General features: G+C 37.9%; 1 protein-coding gene across 1 annotated transcript; it reads right to left on the bottom strand.

The window, feature by feature from the left end:
- Window positions 1-205: 205 nt before the first annotated feature.
- On the bottom strand, window positions 206-11,569 carry LOC108676241. The gene is made up of 9 exons (XM_018164293.1): window positions 11,432-11,569; window positions 10,353-10,508; window positions 5,261-5,418; window positions 4,705-4,975; window positions 3,456-3,587; window positions 2,480-2,641; window positions 1,817-1,889; window positions 925-1,058; window positions 206-433 (listed from the first exon to the last, which is right to left on the bottom strand). The coding sequence occupies exons 1-9, from the start codon at window positions 11,567-11,569 to the stop codon at window positions 206-208; spliced, it is 1,452 nt and encodes a 483-aa protein (XP_018019782.1).
- Window positions 11,570-12,717: the final 1,148 nt, after the last annotated feature.

Below are 12,717 nucleotides of genomic sequence, written 5' to 3'. Positions count from 1 at the left end.
AATCGTCGTACTTAAAAACTCGGGTAATAACAACCTGTTAAGTGGATGACGAAATCACATAGCCTATGCGTGACTGCAAATCGGTCAGCGTCTGAGCGATTGGTTGAACGTACGAACGAAATTTACGCACGGGTAGAATTACCACCGTCATAGCTGCAGCTGCAGTTATATTCGTATAGTTTGAGGGACACAAATGCAGGTACATTTAACAATGTCTTACGTCATTCATACTTACACCAGAAACAAGGCTGGACAACAGAGCTGTGTTGTAAGAGGTATTTCCACCCAGCGCGTAGAGTTTGCTGGTTAAGGACATGCCATCAATATACTGCATTGGCATCACGCCCATGAGCTCATCAGGGACGGTGCTCAAATCTAGCGTCCTCCCACCTCCGGATGCCACTTCGAACACTCTGTCCTTGATTAGCATCATCTGAGGGTTTTAATTACAATAACATTACATTAACACGGCGTTATCATCTTGATATTTGTGACGGAATGCATATTTTGTGTTATGTTTTTTTTTTGGTGAAACATTCTTCAATTATTGACTTTGCCAAAGAACATAATTCCTATACCTGGGTCAATAGTGATATTTTACTTTTTCTTATTGTAGGTAAATAATGCTCTCGGTCACATTCGGCACAGCCAGCATGTAAAAAAATTCTTCAAGTTAGAGATCTCGCCTCCCAGAAAGATTTCTTTTGACGAGTTATGAACATCTGCCAGAAGTCAGGCCAATCAGGTGAAATTTAAGGGTGCCTCATGAGCATCAAAGTTCACGTAATAACAAACTCGCTTTTGTGCACGTAGCGACCGATTTCATATTTGTGATTTGTGTATTTAGCTTGAAAAGCCGTCGGTGATAATCTGACGGAGTTATGAGCTCTAAAGTATTCATGATACTACGGCCCCATGACCTACCTTTGCTCCGGCGGTGGCGCCTGCCGTGTTCTGGATGACCGCCAGAAGCCTCCTGAGGTCTCCGGCGGAGACGCTGTAGCGACTAAGAGTGAGGTTGAGCATCAGGCCCGACGCCAGGGCCAGGCGGTTCATCCCTGTGGGGTGTATTGGGAGGACCACGGTATACATTTAATATGGTGTCAGAAGTTGGTCTTCTATCAGAATTTAGTCGCAAAGTGATCTATTTTCAGTGACTCTAAAATGTTGGGTGAATCTTATTTTCATAGTGCACGTAAAAAATTTAACCATGCTAGATATGTATGCTATTTTTTAAAACTGAAGATGATGTCATGGAGTTGTAATTAACAACTCAGTTTCGGAATTATCTATGAATAACTCAGTATCTGAATTAACTGATTATGCATTTGAATTACAATATGGCATGGCTGTTTTGATGCATTTACATGGCAGTCGATTTTAAAGGAAATTGGTTTGGATTATACCCCATTGATAGACATATATTTCTCAGAAAACTGTGCTAAATATCAAATATTACCAGTTGGTTGTCAATTCAGCACACGTGTCATTTAACTCCTTATTTTAATCAGGAGGCAACTGGTGTAGTGCCTGCTGTTTTTTCTAGCACTAGTCATGCCTGCTCTGCGAATTCCTTGTGGCAAATGATCAGTTTCGCTGCCACCTCACCTTTTTATCGGTACGAATGCAAGTGCTAACGCGTGATCCTGACATCGGAAGAAAGATATATGCAGAAAGCTCCAACACACCAAGGATGATATTCGCGGACTAATAAATTCGATAACACTCCCCTCTAATGTGGCGTAAGTACTAACTTGTAATGCCTCTCTAGTAATTTTAAAGCGTTTCAGAAACCCGAAATACTACATTAACTCACCTAGGAGAAGGATTTGGTCTCTGGTGAATGGCAGGGTGAAGGGGATCAAATCCTGCATTCCTCTTTCCAGCACCTGTGAGCGGCAATGTGCATGTCATCGTTATTATCATATATATCAAGTTTAATACCCCGTGTTTGAGTCCAAATTAAGCAGATTCTGCAAATTGGAGAACAATTTTATAAAAACCCACGGCTATTATATAATAATGCAAAGTAAGGGTTTGGGTAGAAAAATGTCCTGCCTACGCCGTCCGTGATTCGTGCAGTCATTGCCGAAACACTGCTGTAATGGCCACGCCTAGGCCACTACAATGCGGCCAACTGCCGACATATGCAGTCGGCCTTGGTTATTTCACTGCCAAACTGAAGGCAGTCCCCAGCTCGCCAAGCAACTGCGCCAAACATTGAACAGCGCCATCACGATGCATAGAAGCGTTCAGTGTAGTGGCACCGTGAGACAGCTGGCAGATTGGCACGCACTTAGAGCAAGCATAGGCGTTGCGAATTATAGCCGTTAAAGAGCGTACCCAACGTAGTTTCGATTCGTTCGTTCAAAACTCCTCTAAAGTAAAAACATATGGACATAGCTTTAGTTAAATGACGCACCAACATTTTGGTAGCCACACTATTTAGTAGTTACAATAGGAATAAATAAAGACTCGCCTTCGCATCGATAGAGCCTTCTTGGAGAGCGCTGGTCATGAAGGAGTCTACCTCTCCACGAATGCTTTTTCCGTCAGCGTCTAGCACCTCATTGGGCAGGTCGGTGGCGTACACGAACTGCATGAGGCCTGCGCTTCGCAACTGGCTGATCACCTCTTTGATCTGTTGGAAACGCTGAATTATTCGTTGTCAATCCTTACTAACTCATTATTGATAAGTATTCTGTAAGATACGTTCACATTTTAATGTCATATAATTTTTTAAAGCGCTTCCTATCGGTTACCCCTATGAAAATTTGTGTTTAATTTAATCCATAGGTTCTGCTAAACCTATGTTATTTGTTACCTTTGAAAATCATTATCAGTTATCATAATTTGTTCAATTTCTGTCCTCAATCTATCACTGAACAAATGTTTCAGCTAATTTCGGTATGAAATTAGCAATGCATCATGTCTATTGAATCTAGTGGACAACATGTCTATCTTTCTCTTAGGGAAAAAGAAGAATATCGCTTACATTTTTACTGATATATCTACCTAGCGATGAATGTCAAATTTAGTTTTGATTTTCAGTACTATTCAATGGTTTTAATAGTAATGGCTAAATAATAAATCACTATTAAATTAAAATGTATTGTAAACACCGCGCTGACAAACCAACCTAATATATAAGTAAAACATTCTCTTATGGCTGTGTAACATGCTATCTTTATCACCAACGTAAAGAACGTACATCTTCAAATTAGAAGTTTTATAAAAAATAATTTTACGTATAATTTTATGTAATTAAATAAAATAATTCACATGGTCTTTTGTTTCATATTATACAACAAAAGGTAAAATAATTATAAGTTATAATGATCATTAGCACTTCCATTTTAATTATTATTATAATTATAATTGCAGTTATAATTATAATTATAATGTGCGTTATAATTATAATATATATAATTATAATTATAACGCACATAACGCACCCTGGTGATCTCCTGCTGAGAGACGAGCAGCTGCGGGTTGTAGTCGTCACGCCGCACGTTCTCGGCCTCGAAGATCTTCTCGACGAGGTAGCGACCCAGGGCCTTCACCATCTGCGCCCTGCCCCTCAGAGTCTGCGTTATACGATTTACTTTTAATGGATTTATAGCAGACCATCGTGGAACTTAACGATATAGCAGACCTCCGCATGACCCATAGCGGAGCTTGACGATAGGTAATGAGATCGTTGAATTTTTGGTGTTGTGAAGTCCATCTTGAGCGTTGGAGCGAAGTGAAGTTTAATATTTCGTGATCATGTTGAGTGCCGTTGAAGCTTCTCCGTTGATTATCCCGTGATAAAAATGAGGATTCAGTCTAGCCAAGCTGAGCCAACCGAATGTTGTTTCGGATTCTATGATCACTCAACCCGTGTTCAATAAATTGCGGTCTCAGCCAATCATGGTGTTCATTGTTGAACCTAGTAGTGCGATTTATTCATAGATGTAATATTCGCCCACTCTAAGAGTTTGGGGATTTCCTTTTTATGTGATTTGTTCCTGTGTAGTGTATCTTAGAGTTTGGGGATTTTTTGGTGGTTGACGACTTTAGAGAGCTCATTTGGTTGAGATAATGGAAATTTTATTGTGGCGATGCCTTCTACCTGACGGTGTTGTATACCAATTGTAAAGTTCTGCTAAACATGGCTGTGTATAAATTCTGTCCAACCCGTTCTAGTTTCGTTTGCCTTAGGCCGGGTATGTCAATCAGTGGAGAATAAGATGTATAATCTTTAGATATCTTAAAAAAGTGTATAAATCACAATTCATAAAGATTATTATAAAAATATTCTCGAATTTTTCCTTCATCATAACTCTTTTTATACAAAGTTCTCATATATTTGTAACTGTCCACCGTTTGTTTATAAATAACTGGATTACCATGGAAAAATCCATTTCATTTATGATTGGAGCAAAAGTGTACCATCTTAGTGATGAAACCCATAGGAACCCGCCATGCCTATCGGAGGTCTCGCAACTTTCAACACGCACCTTGAATACTTTTAGTCCAAAATGTTTCTTTTTCTGTTATTAAGAAAATCCCAATTTACAAACAAAATAAAAAACTACTCTCGTTCTAACAAATATATTCATTGGTCCGCTGTGAAGAAACTAAACGAGAAAAAAATTTACCACAGATATCTGATTGTCATGCAAAATATATATCATTTCACGTCACCAGTCATAGACTCACAGCTAAGATCTCGGCCTTGCGGGACAAAAGAACGTCGGGACGGAGGCGCCTGAAGATGGAGGCGGGCAGGATGCTGAGGTCGGTCATCCTGGCGAATGTGTCTCGGTCCCAGTTGCTGGGGTCGCCGTAGGTCTTCTCGATGAGCCACTCCCGTAGTGACAACATGTACTGGGCGCGCGGGGTCATCACTTCGCCTCTTGACTCCTGCTGACTCGGACACGATTCCGATTTGGTGTTCAGGTTGTTCATGCACAGATTCACTTCTTCGAATCTGTCGGATAAGGAAATGATACAAACAGTAATTTTTCTAAGAAAGTTCGCCGTTTTAGAACCATGTTTGCCCAAAACACTCTCGATTGTTTCGAAAGCACTTGAGTTCCAGTTGGTAGAATATGAAAGCATGTTTAGTGGAAATTATCGACGGTTCAAAAATGCTGAACATGAAATAATTGCTTTTCAGTTTAATTTTTAAACAGCATAGTTTTTTTCGAAAAAGTTAACATTGATTTTCATTGGAACTTTTTAGCTACATTATTTTTTTCAAAGTCTCACTAACATCCTTGCAACGGCCCTGTCGTCGCGCACGTTGGTGAGCATCGTAATGGGTATGACGAAAAGGATGGGCTTCAAACTGGTGATGTTCTCTTCCCGCCAGTCCCAGGAGTCCCCAAGTTGCTCAAGCAGAGTTCCCGTTTCCACTCGCGAAGTCGTTCCCTGAAGAATACAATTATTTTACAAGCAACTTATAGAAGAGTCGAAATTATTTACAACCTTTACTATCGGGATGAAGACATAAAGCTCTGAAGCCATGAGATCTGTGTCAGCCTTGTACCCAAAAACATCGTCTAGAAAATCGGATAAAGCTTAACAAGATCATAATTAAAACTAATAAACTATTTCGAAATTAGGGTCGCAGATATACCGACATTCATAATTCTTGAACAGAAAAAAACATGTGGTTAGGCTTTTATGGGTCATAAAAGGGGGTGGAAAATGTAAAATGGGTTCATTTCTATCATTTAGAACATTGCTGGAGGCGACGAGAAAAATTTCGATTGCGAACAGTAAATAATTTTTCTACCTAACAGGTGGAGTGGAATCTCATTCACCGAGAGAAAATTACCTGAAAATAAGAGTTTGCATAGTATAAAAATTTTATCTGATTCAATTTTATGTTAGTTTTTATGCGAGTAACACTCCGTTAATTTAATTGTGCGCCATGCGCAATTAAACACAATTTCTATACAACTAGTGCCACGTTATAATTCAAATAGTGCCACGTCCCGGTTTTATGCAACAATTTGAAAATTGTCTTGTACTATTTTGGAAGTTTAAAATTGGCAATTATTATATAATTACAAATATGGCAATTATTATATAATTTAAAGGAAAAAGGTTGCTTGGATAACGCTCTTATAGCTCGCATTCGCTTCAAGACTTTTTGGCAATTTAAAAATAGGTTGAACCGTTATGGCTCAACCGCTGCATTGCATATCGATTATTGATTCTATTAAAAGTATAGCGCAAAGTACTCATCCCAGGGGGAAGTTCTCAGAATTTTTCATTCAATTCGGTAGAGTTTAATTTTGTCTGCTTCCACGATAAGCTTAAATAATTTATGTGCTAGATTTAATTTTTTCCTGTACAAGCCTAGTCCCACCCTAACCATGCATCAATAGATATGTTATATAATAACTAGCACTCATATTTCATATTTGATTTGATGACTCCTAATCAAATTTGATGAATTTTTCACAAAAGCTCGGTTTTTTTTAATTGTTTCAAACATTCATCTTTTGCATCTTTTTGATTGATTTTGACAATGGACAAAGGAGATGATCCCCAACGTAATTGTATACCTGAACGAAATAATGAGTTTAAAAATATTACAAAATTATGTACAGACAACTCTAAACTCTGGACAAATTTCCTATTAGCAGAAATTCCTACATGTGATTCTCAGACATTTCATTTCCAGCAAAACATCAACAGACGCTTGAAACTAGCATTGGAAATAAGCTGATCAATACAATTGAGCTTGAATTCCTTTTTTTAAATTGCGATATGAAATTCACATGAAGGAAATTAAATTAAATTAAAATTCAATGAACTAAAATGCAAGTAAAATTAAAATTTTAATTAAATAAAATGTAAATGGAGGAAATATAGTTGTCAAATTTCCTTCAGGTTGCTGCGGCACATCTGCTAAACACGTGTAGTAGACTTAAAATCTATGTTACCTGCATATTTCGCCCATGGGACTGTTCTGCGGTAGAATATTTTCAGTTAATTGCATCCATACAATTTATTTTTCGCATTCTATACTAGAAGCTCGGTAACAAGGTACAAGAATTTAACGAGAAGAAAGCTTAAACGTAACAAAAACCGCTACATACGACAAAAAATATATTATAGCTTCATGATGCCAAGCAGGTTCATTTGCAGTGATTAGACGAAACATTCCCTTATTGTTTTATAATATGAAAAAATGCACTGAATAACAAATATTAGTAGGATATAAAATTGAATAGGTTATTTTATTTTTTAAATGCAGTTTATCATATGACGTCCTATGACTATAACTATTAGGATTTAGAGCAACAATTACAATTATTGTAAGCATTATTGTCTTAAGACGAAAAAATATTTTGGCAAGTCCCTTGAGAGTGAACGAGCAGGCTGAATCTATTTGAACTCGACTGTCGTTAATTCGAGAGAAAATTGCACTTTTTCTAAATCATGAAAATGCGGTCTGTAATGGATTAAACGCACAAAATACGAAGGCAAATTGTAAAAGTTACTAAATTAATGGGACAAAAAGCGACTATATATTGGTTTAATGTCCAAATAAGCAGACTGAAGATTCACCTGTTCGTGAAATTCAAACAATACAAACCAAATTCAATGCAAAAAACGGGAATAATAGTAATAATTTGATTAATAGTAAGTAGTACATCTTCAAGCATGCTAGGTGATTTAGATGATTGCAAATAACATTATTGTTGGGAATAGAAATTTTATGACTACGATACCTTCAAAAATCAATACCTCCAAGAAAATATTGTCCGTGTTCATCACGAAAAGACAAATGTCGTTACGACACGGACGTAAAAAAATATGTCAAAAACTCGTCTGAAAACACGATCCTTGTACATATTAATATAAAACGAAAAGCAAAACCACCGACGGAAATTCAACCGCTGAAAAACAGTGCGGGAACATCCGTGAAAATTTTGGGTGGAGTTCAGCGAGAAAAAATAAATCACCTCGTCTAAACGCTGGTCTACTGCTGGAAAATTTTTTTAATTAATCCCTAATAGTTTAGTTGGGAAAATTCGGGTAAGGAGTTGCATTGCAGACACCTCTGAAAGTCGGGCTCCTCACTACCATAAAGTTAATAACAAAAAGGTTTAACTTCTAACCAGTTATTAGAAGCAGCAGATTGAATAGGTAAAAATATCATAAGTGAGTGTTCTTTAAAGCGGCTACAAAATATTTTATTTGACTTGTTATCAGTGTGAACGTAAGTTACTTATTCGCCATTCAATTAGTTTCAATTTAGTTTCAATTAAGAATCACGCTATTCATTTTAATAAAGCCGGCTCTATATTACCTGAACAACTTACTCTGTCTATATATTAGAATGGATTTAAGTATTTTAAGCATTCAGATTCAGCAATTAATTTATGAAGAATGGAAGCTTGCAATGAGGGTCGAGTTATTAGATAAAATATAATCAGCTGTATTATTAAGATGTTAGTTAGAGGAGCCTTCTTTCTAATTGACACATGCAAAGCAAAATTTCAGGTAAACTTGACTCAGTAGTTGATTATGAACGACTATGCGTAACCCCTGAGTCAAACGTACAATTTCGTGCTTCACTGTGACTCGAATGCTGAGTCAGAGCTATACGAGTGCTTCAAGTGCTCCAAACCAGATTCTTATTCCGCATTTCAAAAAAATTTTCCAATGTCTCCAAAAATTCGAGACATAGAACAAAATGTCGATAGATTGGACGCAAGCACCAAGAACTGACGTTCGGACTCACAAGTGACACAACTTTTTCTCAGAAAGGATGTCTGCTTCACGTGGCGTGAACAGCATCCTCCCTACATCTTACCGTCTGCTGATGGCCTTCAGCCTGAAATTAGGCCTATGGAACCAATGGAAATATTTCATTAAAAATTTGTCCATATGTATTCAGAGCACCAAATAATTAAATTCATATAATACTGTAGACACCAGTTCATTGGGATTGTTTCCTTAGATAGAACATTTGGCTTTGAAGTAATCATATAGATTATTAGCATGCGCTTCAACACTCCACAATCTGTATAATTATTGTCAAGAAGTATTAAATCAGCTATATTATATGTTGTTATAAGATAAAATGAGAGCACTCTAATGTTTTATTGCACTTCCACGCTGCATCAATTATTACAATTCAAAATACGCATGTAGTACATACGTACATGTAATGATGTTTTTTATATATCTTTAACTTTGTGTTTGATTCATCCATCATAAGTGTAGTTCAACAATAAAATTATGGAATTTGAAAGCGGAAGCGATTTAATGACATTACTTATTGCTCAGAATTTATAAAAATTATGAGATTCCGCAATATTTTTTGCAGACACTCGCTACCAGACTCTGAGCCAATTAAGTCTAATTAATTAATCTTGTTCATTCAGCTTACCTAATTTTGTACGAAAATGGATCACTAATCAGGTGAGAAATGTCTGATTATATCTAAAATAATATGATGAATACTTAAATTGCAAGTAAAACTCGTACTAAATGTACCAGGAACATGACCGTAAACGATCCTCTAAATACTCCGTAACCAGTGCCTGCAGCTGTTATCTGGAATAGAGTATTTCGGTAAGACTTATCTGATTTCGGTTCATGGGGTATGTTAAAAAAACGTCGTGTTAACGTGTCCATGTTTAACATACATGGAGTATGATGAAAAATGTTGAAAACTAAGACTAATTTAATTTAACCTAAATTTTTATGTTGAATTATCCCCGTTAATGTCCGCTAGCAGGAAGACTTACCAGCCAATTTCAAAGCTGATTCCAAGATACCCAAAAAAGTAGCAACATTTTATCTCTAATGTATGTAAATTGATGAAAAAAATTGAACTCAGGACTCACTGCAGTGAGTGACAGAGAGCGAATTTTCTCGTCGACGAAAACGTGAAGTCACGGACGGACAGTCAGACGGACATGACGAGCAAATAGCGCCTTTTTTACTTAAATGAGAAAATGCGCTAAAAATAAAAACTAATTTAATTTTACCCAAATGTCTATGTTGAATTATCCCCGCTAGTTTCCGCTAGCAGGAAGACTTACCAGCCGATTTCAAAGTTTATTGCAAGATATAAAAAGTAGCAACATTTTATCTCTAACGTAAATTTATGAAATAATGGCAAGTAAATTACTCACGGCAGAGCGCATTTTCTCGTCGACGAAAACTTGAGGTCACGGACAGACGGACAGACGGACGGACGGACAGACAAATAGAAAAACGGACATGGCGAGCACAATAGTGCATTTTTTCCATAAATGAGAAATTGCGCTAAAAAGTAGCAACATTTTATCTTTAACATAAATTGATGAAGTAATGGCAAGTAAATTACTCACGGCAGTGTCTCTAAGCAAGCTTTTGAGCCGATACACGGCCTCGGTCTGCGTGACGTTGATCCTCCTGAGGACGTCCATCTCGTCCCTCACTCGCTTCGACAGCTGCGGCGTCACCAAGTTCTTCGCGCTCTCCCGCAACGTTAGCAGGGAATATGCCTGGGATTACATAAAATCGATCGATGACTTGTGCAATTTTATAATCTAGTGCTGAATCCCGTCTCTCTTGGATCCCTAATCCTGTTAACAAAATTAACCTCATTGATGTTAAAAAGATACACCCGTTCAAACCCACATTTAAAATGGAAGGATTGAATGACATTTTGCTCTCGCTTCAAAATATGAAGAAAATATATGTATTTGAGGTTTTATAGATTAAATGTATAAAAAGTAATTCCAAATTCAAATGTCTTTTTTTAGGCTAATCCTATCATCCCCGTTTAGCCACGCCTTAATCTTCTTTTCCATGTAAGGGCTTCAAGCGCAGCCTCTAAGCTGCTTGCAGTGTTGGTATTACTCGCTTTCGGCCACCGATGTAATACTCTCAGGAAACTATAAATTCTGAAAGGAGATTCTGACCAGAGGCTGATTTCCGACGGGTGGCTAAGGAGACCTAACTCGAAGCCGCGTGTAGTGACTACGGGCATAAGCATAGTCGTTATCAGATTTTCGTTGGGGATTTTTTCTCTAGTCGTCCTATATAACTAAAAGTAAGTCTCGGCCGGGCGTTCCAAGGAAGTCCAAGTGAATCCGACACGCGTAGCCCCACGTTTCCTAAGAAATTTATAAAGTTTTTAGGCCGTTATATTGAAGTTGGATAAGATGGTAATTCGAATGCTTCTTTAGACGATGACGACGTTAAAATAAACGTGGCGGCTGACGTTCAAACTTGGGGGAGTTGTGTTCAATTGCGTGCCATTAATTTTAGAACAGCGTCCAAAAAAATCCTTTTTGATTATATATGATACAATATTATATATGATACAATATATATGATACAATATTTTCCGCACCTCTCAGCAATTTTAAGCAACATTACATTTTCTTCTCCATCCTCGCACGGCTCCTCACCCAACACTCACCCCGTACTTTCGCCATAACTTAGCGGGAAGGCGACGGACGTCTTCCGCGAAGAGGGAGCTCAGGTTTCCACGAGCCAGCAGTTCCTTGAAGGTGTTGTTGTAGGCTTCGAACTCCTGCGTGCGCACGATGCGCGACATCCTGAAAACAATGCGATAGTTTCGTTTTGTTTCCAGTCGTAATGTTAGGCCGGGTTCACAACATAATGCCGGGCACACACCAGACATAAGCCATTCACGGTTCAATCTAATATTCTTTAGTGCATTTCAATAAAAGCATTCACACCAGCCGTGTAAGACACCTGCCACGCCAGGCATGATTAAGCCACGATCAAGACAATTGACATGGGGCATTTTGACCGAAACTTGACTGCAGCGTTGCCAAATATTGTTGGGCCTATGTAGTATGCCAGCTTGCTAGCTCAACATACCAAATTTTTAGCAAATATGCCAGATCAAATATATCCATGCCGGACACCATCTCAACATACTAGATTTTTAGAATATGGTAAAGGAATATAACAGTTGGCAACGATGTGTGACTAGCATGGCACGTGATACAAAGGACAGCTCGTGACCGGACTGAATATGTGACCGGACTACAACCAAGCGGCATGGTCACAGCAATGTATGCTGTGACCACGCAATTCATATGTCGTAGTTACTCCGGTACACTTTTTTCCCGGCAAACCTGGACTATGAAGCCACTAGTTTTTGACCTAGCTACGCGATGCACTAAATTTCATCAAGCGTGACGCGGATCATAAACGGTAGTGATCGATCAAAGAACCATTAACGAACGGCAGCAACCTTTGTGATTGGAATTGCCGCTAAAACTAGAACGTTCTGGACAAGCTACTAATAAAAAGTCTACCTATGGATGCATATTGGGACTGTACTCTCAAGATGATGATCATCTTTAATTGCTCGGCAGTGCGCAAGTTTAATTGCACACTCAATTCAAAACTGCTTTTCAGAGTGATATTTTACTCAAATGATTATGGCACGATGAATACAATTGCATAAATGAAATAATATATTCATTGGCCAAATATTGCAAAACTTGCATACCCCGCTCATCAATCTTACATCAATTCCCTAGATATTACTCAGAATAGCTTTGCAGCGTGTGGAAGTTCTTCATATCATTCATCTAATGTCTTGAACTTGCACAGCTTTCGAATGAGCTTCGTGCTAATTTAATCTTTCTTTACGAAAATCATCGTGCTTTTTATGTTGAAATTTTTTAACTTCTTAGGTCATCTTAGTATTTCGTGTTTAACTGTGAT

The sequence above is a fragment of the Hyalella azteca genome, unplaced genomic scaffold (assembly GCF_000764305.2).
Source record: "Hyalella azteca isolate HAZT.00-mixed unplaced genomic scaffold, Hazt_2.0.2 contig8197, whole genome shotgun sequence".
NCBI classification, from domain to species: domain Eukaryota; kingdom Metazoa; phylum Arthropoda; class Malacostraca; order Amphipoda; family Hyalellidae; genus Hyalella; species Hyalella azteca.
The sequence above is the reverse complement of the archived record's forward strand: the minus strand, read 5'-3'. Positions and strand labels throughout refer to the sequence as shown.